Source organism: Accipiter gentilis, chromosome 4, assembly GCF_929443795.1.
Source record: "Accipiter gentilis chromosome 4, bAccGen1.1, whole genome shotgun sequence".
Classification (NCBI taxonomy): domain Eukaryota; kingdom Metazoa; phylum Chordata; class Aves; order Accipitriformes; family Accipitridae; genus Astur; species Astur gentilis.
The window spans coordinates 23,796,861-23,807,564 of NC_064883.1; the positions used below are offsets into that span (position 1 = coordinate 23,796,861).

General features: G+C 42.0%; 1 protein-coding gene across 4 annotated transcripts; it reads left to right on the forward strand.

The window, feature by feature from the left end:
• The first annotated feature begins 1,210 nt into the window (after window positions 1-1,210).
• Window positions 1,211-9,916, forward strand: SRI (sorcin). 4 transcript variants are annotated; one of them, XM_049798192.1, is made up of 9 exons: window positions 1,382-2,365; window positions 2,558-2,641; window positions 4,770-4,976; window positions 5,589-5,658; window positions 6,397-6,440; window positions 7,461-7,608; window positions 7,769-7,882; window positions 8,347-8,405; window positions 9,055-9,916. In XM_049798192.1, the coding sequence occupies exons 5-9, from the start codon at window positions 6,423-6,425 to the stop codon at window positions 9,079-9,081; spliced, it is 366 nt and encodes a 121-aa protein (XP_049654149.1). In that variant the 5' UTR covers window positions 1,382-2,365; window positions 2,558-2,641; window positions 4,770-4,976; window positions 5,589-5,658; window positions 6,397-6,422; the 3' UTR covers window positions 9,082-9,916. The 4 variants fall into 4 exon arrangements, with proteins under 4 accessions (XP_049654147.1, XP_049654150.1, XP_049654149.1 ...); XM_049798190.1 differs by lacking the exons at window positions 1,382-2,365; window positions 4,770-4,976 and adding an exon at window positions 1,211-1,356; XM_049798191.1 differs by lacking the exon at window positions 4,770-4,976.
• The last annotated feature ends 788 nt before the right edge of the window (window positions 9,917-10,704 follow it).

Sequence of the window (10,704 nt, forward strand, 5' to 3'; positions counted from 1 at the left end):
CCCTGCAAGGTCTCCATCAGTAGATTTGTTTCAGTCATGCAGACTCTAGCAAATAATTTCTCATCCTCTTGCAACTTAATTAAATCCCTGTCAACGTGAGGAAGTTCTAATATTTTGCAAATAAACTGTCCAACTGCTCAGACCAAGCTATGGCCATTTCAGCTGTTGCTGCTTCCTGGGGTACTGAAACGAACGAAGAGCCAGTAGGATTAAAGCACGGCTTAAACCAGCGAGTTCCTCCAGCCTGGAGGAGGCTGTTGAAGCAAAGCTGAGACTTCTCCAGCTAATCGCCAAAACCAGAGCGACCTCAGACCGTGCGCTGCTGGCGGGACCCAGCACCGAAGGGCTCCCTCGCTCTAGCGGGACTCTGGCATGCCCCCTCCCTCCTGCTCCAGAATTTGGACGTACAGACCCAAATTGTACAGCTTGTCTACCTTCTCTGTCTCTGGGGCCAGGGACAGCGTGTTCAGGCTTTCAGGAGAAAGCTACGGCACCAGAAAAAAGAGGACATGTTCAACGTAACGATGCGTTCTGTGACACGTACACACGAACTACCGAGTTTACGTGCTTTGCGGCCTTTCTGACAACGGCGAACGGGCGATTTTACAACAATCTGGCACCCACGCAGGCGATTCGCCGGTGAACGTTGCCAGCGCCTCCCAAACGCCTCAGTGGGTAACAGCGGGGCACAGGCGACGACTTCCCGAGGAGCAGCAGTCCCCGGGGCGGGCCAGGGCCGCAGCAGCACCTTCTGGCCCAGGGGCGCGGGCTCCTTCCCAGCTGCCCGCTGCTCACCACGGGCGCCGCCTCCCGTGTGCGTCCGACCGCTCCTTGGCAGGGACACGCCGCAGCCTCCAGCGCCCGCCGCGCTCCCCGCCCGCGTCCCGCCCTGACGGGGCCGCGCCGCCCCGACCACACCGGCAGCGACGGGAAGCGCAGGGCAAGCGGCCGAACCGCCGCTCCGGGGCGGGCGGGCCCCGAAGCAGCGCCGCGCCGCGCCGCGCCGCCTACTTGCTGTGGGCAGGAAAAGCCGCCTCCGGGCTGGCGGCCTGTACCACACCGACGGGGAGTGGGGGGGGCTGGGCGGGTTGGAAGGGCTCGTCCCTCAGCTCCCGACGGCACCGTCGTGCACTGCCCGGCTGTCCCGCTGCCCGGAGGCGGCGGCCTTTGCGCGCACGGGTGGCAGAGCTGCCAGCCGCGGCCCTTTCCAGAGCCCGCGGCCCGTCCCGCCCCACCCACCCCCTTCCTGGCTGGGTGGTTGCGCCCGGGCGAGGCCGGGCTGGCAGGGGCAGGTACCCGCTGAAGATGGCGTTTCCCGGGCAGCCGGTGCCCGGCGGCGGTTTCTACCAGGGCGGGGTGAGCGGGGGCTGGCGGCGGGGGCTGAGCCCCGGCGGCGGGGGCTGAGCCCGGGCTCGGGGCCGCCACGGCGGCGGGGCAGCCTGGCTGAGGCTGAGGCGATGGCGCCTGGGGCGGGACAGCCTCTCCCCTGCCTTGCCTTCCTTCCCCTCCCCGCGTCCTGCGGGGACCTGAGGCGCCCGGCAGCAGAAGGGGGGGAGGGGAGCGGCTGTCGTCCCCGCGGCGCAGGCAGGGGTGGCTTCATGGGCTCTCCGCGACCGGGGGGGCGAAGCAGTGGGCTCTCCGGCCCGCCCGGGGAAGCGATCTGAGCCGCGTTAGGCGGGGCTCAGCCCGGGCTGCCCGGCCTCCTGCCCGCCGCTCCCCCGCGGGAGGTGCTGCCTGAGCCGGGCCGGGGCCGCTCGGGGCTCCGCCGGCGGGAGACGGGGGGAGAGGGGAGGCACGTGCCCGGCAGGTGCTGCCGGTGGGCCGCAGTCACTTCTGGGGGTGTCGCTGCCCGAGTCGGCTCCCCACGCCATCCCCCGCGCGAGGGCTTGTGTCCGATCCCGCGTGTAAAGCTGTCTTCGTTTCGTGGGGCCGAGAAATAGCGAAGCGGCTTCGAAGAGCAAGGTACTCCTGCTGAAACGCTGGCCATCTCCCAAAAAAGGCACATTCTTGTCTCGGCAAAAGATGGGCATAGACTCCGTTACACAGATGATTGGTTCGATTCGGTCGAACAAGATTAACTTCTGTCATTCCATGATTTTCACTTAACAATCGGTTTTATTTAAGAATTTCCATGTTTTTAACACGTATTCCTCCAAGCGTTTTCCCTAGAGATCTGTCTGGCTCAACTAATTTGAAGTGGAAATAAAAATCTGCAGTGCCTTAGTAGTCTGATCTTCAGTACCCCATTTTCTGCTAGTAATAGACTCTAAAATTCAACCTTGATGAGATACACCGTACTGCATCTAGATCAGTGGATTGCTCCTATGCAAGGTTTTACACTGATCTCCTTCAATTATAATAAAAGGTAATATTGCTACCAAGGTTGTGCCTTCCCCCCCCCCCCCCCTCCCAGGCAATTAACTTTTTTGGTTCATGTGACTTGTTTGCATGGTGTGTATATAAAAACAGAAGCTGATTCTTAAGTACATACACTACAATTTCTTAATAATTACCTGAGTTGTTAATTTAAAATTCATTTTCTTCTTGATTTCTAAAGTATGGAGGAGCTCCAGGAGGGCCAGCATTCCCTGGACAAGCTCAGGATCCTTTGTATGGTTATTTTGCTGCAGTAGCAGGGCAGGTAAACTTACGAAATGGTATTTATTTCTTGGGGTTTTTTTCCTGGGGAGTAATTTCTACATTAGCTTTTGGAAAGAGGAATGCCTAATATTTGCAGTGGGGAAAACTATTGTTCCAAGTTTTTAAAACAAAACAACTTCACAAATGGAAAAGCAGTCTTCAGTTGTGCCAGTATCTGGGTTTGGTGGCAGGATAGAGTGATTACTCTTTTAGAGGAAAAGGCATTCACAACTTTGATTTAGGCCTTTCTTTTTTCCTCCCTGTCATTCTGCACTGCATTTTAAATTTCTTTCTTGTAATTTTGTGTCATAGATTGTTTCCATATGATTATGGGTGTTAATAGAAATAAGTAGTTCTTGAACTATATTGCAAAGTTTAGGAGCAAGTACATTAGGTTTATTGAGCTGAAGTTATGTCTCTGTGGGCCATATGTGTAGCTATTTATTGCACACTTCTAGGGTATGTGCAAGTCTAAAACTCTGCTCCTGGATCTGTTATGCACGGGTAGACATAGCCACAACATGAAAGTTTGAATTCGGCAATATTAGCTGATGTTTAAGTTCCCAGTTTAAGACTGTAATTTGGGTTATTTTTGTTCTCTATGTTATTCTTTTGAATTAATAATATGGAATTACAGCCCATATATTACTTCTTTAACATTGCTTGTGAAAATAGGTAGACAGTGTTTTTTGTAGTAAAGGAGAACACTGGAATGACCTATGTGTAGTGAGGCAGACCTCTCTGGTGAGGTGGAGCCCAAGCTAAATTCTGCTGAATGGGCTGACAATTTGCTTGCCAGCTGAGATGTCTCTGCATCCAGGTGCCACCTGGATGTGTGCCAGGAATCAGCAGTGGAGCCAGTAACTGACACTGAAAAAATGAGTAAGCTCCTAGTGTAAAGAGAAAGGGAGGTAACAGCAAACAGGATGCAGCCCTGTGGAGAAGAGGTGGCAGGAGCTGGAGAGATCCAGCTTCTCGCCTGAGGCATGGTTACTGAAAGCTGGGGAACCAGTGAGCTAATGGGTATGAACAAGTTAGCTTAAGAGTACTTAAGTTAGTACTCTTAAATACTTTCTATTTGTAGAAGTAATTCGTTATTGAAATAAACTAGGTAGCTTTTGAAATGTTATTCTTGGAAGAGTGAGACCAGTGGCTGTGCAAAAGTAAAAACCCTGTAAGGAGACAGTGAAATGGAACAGATAAATTATCAGTTACTTTTACAGCCATCCGTGCAAATCTGCAAAAAGCCACATCTCACAGTTTTCCATAAGTACTTACTGTAGAATTAGTGAAGTTTTTGGTTACGGTTTGCGCTCTCTGTGTTGTTTTTATGCCTATAATGTTATCTCTGAGCTTTATTTGAAGTAGTTTACAACAGAGATCTTGTCTTAGATTTGAGAAATTAGTTTCCTTTGTTCACAGAAGAAAGTCAAAAGTACTGTTTCAAATCTTTATTCAGTTAATTAAGTCTGCCTTTGTAGGAACTAATAATTTTCTTTTTTCAGTCTGTTTGCAAAGCCCCTATGCCTTGCCTAGTTTAACTGCTTAAGTTCTACTTAAATAAAAAAAAAAAAAAAAAAAGCCAAGCATCTTTTTGGTAATGTTAAACATGATTACAAATCATGCTTTTCTGTCTTCCTGCCTGTTTTAAAGTTATGCAGATCCTGCCTTTGTTTCAGAAGGCACAAGGGCTTTGAAGAGATCTACTGCTTAATATGCATGGCTATTTCCAATATCTTATTTTTATTTTCCTGTGAATCTGAAGTTTTAAATACATCTGTATAGTTAGACCAGTGGAGTAGATAGGAAGCAATTTTGGGTTTAGCTGTGATTAATTTTACATAGAATCAAAATGTTGCTCTTTTTTTCAGACCTTGTCAAATATCATTTAACGTCTTGACTACTATTTGTCCTCTAAATAATGATACTCCATTTCTGAAAGTTACCTGGCTGTGCCATTCCCACCATGCCATTTAGTAGCATATCTCTGTTCTTAGAAGAAAAAAAAAGTTTATTGGATTTAAAAACATTAGGAGAATGCTGAGGCAAATAAATTTGTTTCAGATATAAAGCAACTCTTCTCACTATTTAATGCTTTACAAAAGTCACATCATTTTTTATATCTACAGATATAATGTTCCATCCCTGAATGTGGCTAAATTATACTGAAACTCTCTGTGAACAAAACTTCATGTTGGGTGTGTGAGGAACGTGAACTAGAATTCCAGCTCCACTTTTGACAGCTCATTGCTTTCCATGAATTGGCAGTTGTTTTCTCTATTTGGCCCTGAGCAGGATGCATTGGAAGCAAGTCATTTTCCAAACCATGCAGATAGGTATCTTTTCTGGGTTTGTTTTTCTTTCAAGGTTCTTTGCTTTCTGCTTTTTGTTCTGCTAACAACTTACTACTCCCCCCAAACCAGTTTTTTTTTAGATTTGTTAAGTCTTAAAGCTGTCTTGAGAAGAGGGTGCCTATGATCTGGGTTCCAGTTTCCTACTGTAGCAGTGAGATCATAAACGTATAATCTAAAGTGACTACAATACCCACTAAGTTAAAATTAGTACTTTAAGGAAAGCCGTCTTTCTGCTCAAAATTTTGCGTCTTGGTTTCTATGCAGCTTGCTCTCAAGTATATGCTACCACTATTTGATGTGGGTTTGGGTTTTTTTTTTAGAAGTTACATTTAGAGCAAACCTGCCAATCCTGTTCATTTTTTAGTACATCAGTAGATGGGAAAGCTAATGCATATTGCAAAAATATCAGCTAAAGAAACATCATTACAGATATGGGTTATAAAGGCAGTTTCTGTCATATAGCAGGCAGGTAATCAGTTGTGTTTTGAAAGGGTAACTAATTTAATGCCACTGAAAAGGGAGTGGGTACTGGGAATAACCAGCCTGGGAGAGGAAATTAAAACAATAGCTGATAACATCTTCTGTTATCGAAAGGATGGACAAATAGATGCTGATGAGCTACAGAGATGTCTCACCCAGTCAGGGATTGCAGGAGCGTATAAACGTAAGTTAATGATTTAAATAAAAACCAAAAAAACCTCCAACCCTAAAGCATACTAATTCTTTTGCCATCTTCTAGAAAACATTTGTAGCTGTGCCTTCTTCAGAGGTTTTTTTTATTTGCATGGTAAATGGGCTTTCTGTCCATGTGGACTACTTTGCAATGTAAATTCTCTGTATTCAGTTCTGTGTGCTGTCCCTTCTCAGCCTCCTTAGTTCCCCACTGCTGAGCTGCGGAGTTGGAGAAGTGTTTTGGAGCTTTGTTTTGTAATGGACAGCCAATTCTTAAATAGGTGTTTTGCTTTGTTTTTAAATTGGGCTTTGATATTGACCAAAAAATTGTGTGGCAGAACTCCTCTGTCAGGAGATGTAGTGTTCAATTTACAAAATGGAGCTTGTATGAGTAAACCTGGCTTGCTCAAGTAGTGTCTATGGTGAAATATAAATGATCACTTTGACTGAAACCCAAAACCTTTACAGATTGAGATAAGGGCAAATTAATTTTAAATATAACTTGAATTGCCTCCAGATTGTCTGCTGTCGGTTTTTCTAACAAGTAATGGTTAAAAGCTCTTATTTGGGTCAAAATATGGTATGGCTACATACAGTGGAAGCAATTATGTAATATTTTATAATTATATTATCAGTATATAAGAAAAAACAATTTAAAATTTTACATTTAGACAAGACTGAAAATCATTCTTTTAATATAATTTATTTTTCCTTTTTCTAATTTAAACAGCTTTCAACTTAGAGACTTGCAGACTCATGATCTCAATGCTGGATGTATCCTTTACTATGAAATGTAAACATTTTTACATTACATAAGCAAAGATGAGAGGGTGCCAAAAGTTTTGGAAATGCTCTGTAATACCCATTCAGCCCTTACTTGATGAGTATTGTGATCATTATTATTGAGGAACTACAAAATTCCATTCTTGTTCATTCTACAGGATGAAATGATAATAATAATAATAATAATAAATGAGACTCTTGGTGACTGATCTTACAACAAGTGGTATCCCTCTAACTCTAGGGGACTGTTTCTCCACTGAATGTGTGAAGAGTCAGGTCTGGCAGCCCAGAAGAGTTTTGTGAAAACCATTCATTGTGCTTTTCAAACAGGACAACATTCTAATCATTCCTAATGAATTAAGCATTTGTACTACACAGCCTGAACATAATCTAAGCCCCCCTAAATCTTGTTCCTTGAATGAATCAAGTTTGAGTATCTAGTGGGACAGTATATGGCATTCACCAGTAGGTCCTACGGAAGACTTAGGTATACAATGCAAGGTTGGAATCTTTGGAGTTTTCTAGTCAAATTGTCACATTCAAATGTTTTGCTTTTTAAAAAGAAAAAAGCAGAAATGAAACTGGAAGGGCTTTTAGCTTACCTGAACTGTTTAGAATGCGAGAGAACTGATATTATTCTAACTTAATTTTTCATTTGGCATCTATTTTTATTTCAGATATGTATTTTAGTGGTAACAGTTAAACTCCGGCAGGTAAAAGAGAAGTGTGTGAACTAAGTTAAATTCACAAAGAGCAAATAGTTTTATCAGGTTTCTATGAGAAGAAGTGGGGAGAACAAGTTCTCTGACCTTTGGTTTTGGTCGTTAGTATTATCTCTGTGCTGTGGGATGCTCTAGTTAGTTTTTTAGTAGAAAAATTAATAATAGTAAAAATATTGTTAATACTGACCTTCAAGAAAGAATTTTTAACTACAGATTATAAAAATAAATTTCCATTGAAGAGGCTTTTTTTTTTTTTAAAGTTAAATATTTTTCTTAGCTTTGCAATCAGAGGGATATGTCTGGCACACTGGGATTTAATGAGTTTAAAGAACTCTGGGCTGTGGTCAATGGCTGGAAGCAACATTTCATAAGTTTTGACAATGATAGAAGTGGTACAGTGGATCGTCAAGAACTAGAGAAAGCCTTGATGAATATGGGTAAGTTGTGAAATGCTCTTGCTTCTGACGCTGACTTACAGCATTTCCCAGTACCAGTTATCATCCTGCAGTAACTGACACTTGATATTTCCAATTAAAAATGTGTTGGATTCTGTTAACTTACCTGTCTTTTCAAAGTAGACTTTTTATTTTCAAATAGGATTTAGACTGAGCCCACAGGCAGTGACTGCAATCACAAGGCGATACAGCACTCGTGGAAAGATTACATTCGATGATTACATTGCCTGCTGTGTGAAACTGAGAGCTCTCACTGGTATGCTGGGTTACAGCCTTATTACTATCATCCCTGAAATATATTTTTATTTAATAAAATCTGATTACTCACTAATCTCAAGTTCAGCTTTTAACTTTTATGTACCATAAAATAGGTTTCTTTCAATACAGTTTACAGGCAGAACTGGAACAATTGTAGATTGTGATTTTTAAATCCCCATTGAAAAATGGACTTAAAACTAATGCAGGGCTTATTCCAGAGACTAGAAGAGCTATGTTATCAAAATTGGGAAACTGTATTTATTAACAGAACATAAAGGGTTGTATATAATAAATACGAAAATTAAGAACAGGAAATTAAGTCTTGGAATGAACTGCAGTGTTCTTCATGAGTCCTCATTCATGTGACTTGGAAAATTTTATTGAAGTACTATGCATTTTAAAAAAATTGATTAATTCTTCTTACCTGGCTTCTGTTTTGGTTTTTTTACTGTATTTTTGCAGAATGTTTTAGAAGAAGGGATACGTCTCAGCAAGGTTTTGTGAACTTCCAGTATGATGATGTAAGTGAACTTTAAGGAATCGGTTAAAATTACAGGGTAAAACTAAAGAAAAACTTTAAACTGAAGACTAAAAGTAATGATGTGAGTTTGTGCCTGTCTTCCCTGTACTTGTGGTGTTACCTTTAAGTACAAAGGTTGTGGGTTTTGTCGAGCATTGTCTCAAAAATTTTCACATATTTTATAGAGTTCTGTAAAATGTTGTGCATTTTTGTCTGCACTTCTTACCAGCATGGTTCAAGAAGATCTAAGAAGCTGGTGTTGCTTGCTAACATCACTTTCTGTAACTTTTTTTCATTTTTTTGTTTTAAGGCTTGGTAGGCATTTTTCCCAGGAGAGGCTGGGGGAGGTATGCTGGGGACAGACACAAATCACAGTCAGACCCATAGGTCTTGGCTTCCTGACTGCATCTGTGCAAGGAAAAGGAGAACACTAAATTCAAGTATTCCTGGGTTTTTTTTTGTTGTTGTTGTTAAGGAGATGCTTTGTTTTAATTAACTATTAGCTAATTTTCATATTTAGTTTCAAAGCTTTGTCATTCATGGACTCAATTTGTTTACAGAAGAGGGTAGTGACAATGGGTATTTTAGGAGGAATAAGTGAAAACTCAATTCTCTACCATACATCTAATAAGTGGGTTTTCTTTTTTCAGTTCATACAGTGTGTTATGAGCATCTGAATCAAAAGGAAGCAAGCTGTGGATGATCACAATTAACATTCCAGTTTGTGTTTTGCTTTGCCAAATCTTCCAATGATTGTGTATCTCAGTATTGCAAATTGCCTATTTTATGAAGGTATTGCTTTACACACTTGCATTTTTTTTAGTTTTGACAATGAATATAAACTACTCACGTACTGTTGTCTTTAACTTCCAACCTGTGATGATTAAAGATGTTTTTATTTTCATAAACTTGCAATTCACTATGTATAACAAATTATGCAGACAGTAAGTTTTTCTGTAATGTGTTTACTTTTTTCCTGTGATTCACTAAAACTAGTTCCTGGAGTGCAACTTACCTTTTTCTGTCTTAAATAATATCACGTGTATGACACAAGATGATAGGAGTAAGACAGATGTACAAAGTGAAAGAGCTTTTGGAATGGTCATTTTATGCTGGTCTGTTAGAACATCAGTAAGTTTAAGTTGCTTATTTCAGCAGCTAGCTATTTTCAAGATGAAGCCGGTGACACCATGTGCTGAGTGTAAGACTACCTGTTGGCACTTCTCATAAGCAGGGATGCGACAAAACATAGCACAGAACTCTTCTAGCAGTGTGCTCTTGTATAGGGGGCTATTGTTCCAGCAAGATTCTTGCTCTGTTTGTGTCACTGTATAAAACACTTTTAAACATACAAAAATGATGCTGTGTCACTTAATACATTAACTTCCCCTTTAACAATGAACTTCTAAGCTGCCAGACTTCAGTTACATGTAAATTAATGTCTCTGTCTCCTCCACTTTAAACCCTAACAGGTAGCCTTCCTGCCTCTACATGCCAACTAACACACACTTTGAAAAGGTCTTGCCAGATTACTATTTCCAATCACGGCAGTGATTACCAGTGCTGTAGAATTTACATGAAAGCAGATACAGAAAGGCAAGACTTTTTTCGCCTGAGGTTTTTCAGGGAAAAAAAATGGGGGTTTTTTTTGTTTGGTGGGTTTTTTTGGTTGATTTTTTTTTTCTCTTTTGAGGGCAAGATTGACATTGTGTGGGAAGAGAGAGCAGCAGAACTGTATGAAGGTAGCTCAAACTTTTTTCCAATGAAATAAGTAATGAAACTTTTGTTAATTTCTGCCTTCTGCCTACCACAGAGGAGCAATAGATGTTTTTTTGCTAGCCTGGTAAAGGCAAACCCTGCCAGAAGAATGTTAAAAGGAGTATATTTCTTATATTAGTGGTTTAGAGCACTTTTGGGGAGCAGCCTTTGCACTAAGGAATGAAAGCAAAACTCTGCATGCGTCCATATATATAGATACGTACGCATATATGTCACTGGACAAACAACAGAAATAATCCTCAGAGCAGGTATCTTGCTTGAAGGTAGTGTTTTATACCGTAGCTTGCTAAGAGTACTGTAAAATCCAGGTCTGTAGTTTCTGGGCTATAAATTCAGAGCTGGCTGGTCTTACCTAAAGGAGCAACTAGTACTTACTACTTAAATTCAGAATCCCTTGGATATCACTTTTAGTTTCATTTCAGAAGCTAGTTCTCTTTCTTTCCTTAAAAATTGATTTTAAAGGTATAGACATGATTATACTTCCACATTCTGATAATTGTGCATTATCCTGTTGCACATGA

Excerpts from the sequence above, each read along its gene's own strand:
- SRI (XM_049798190.1), top strand. The coding sequence starts at position 1,306 with ATGGCGTTTCCCGGGCAGCCGGTGCCCGGCGGCGGTTTCTACCAGGGC. Across the intron at positions 6,441-7,460 it reads TCATGATCTCAATGCTGGAT|AGGGATATGTCTGGCACACT; the intron begins GTATCCTTTACT and ends CTTTGCAATCAG. Across the intron at positions 8,406-9,054 it reads TGAACTTCCAGTATGATGAT|TTCATACAGTGTGTTATGAG; the intron begins GTAAGTGAACTT and ends TTCTTTTTTCAG.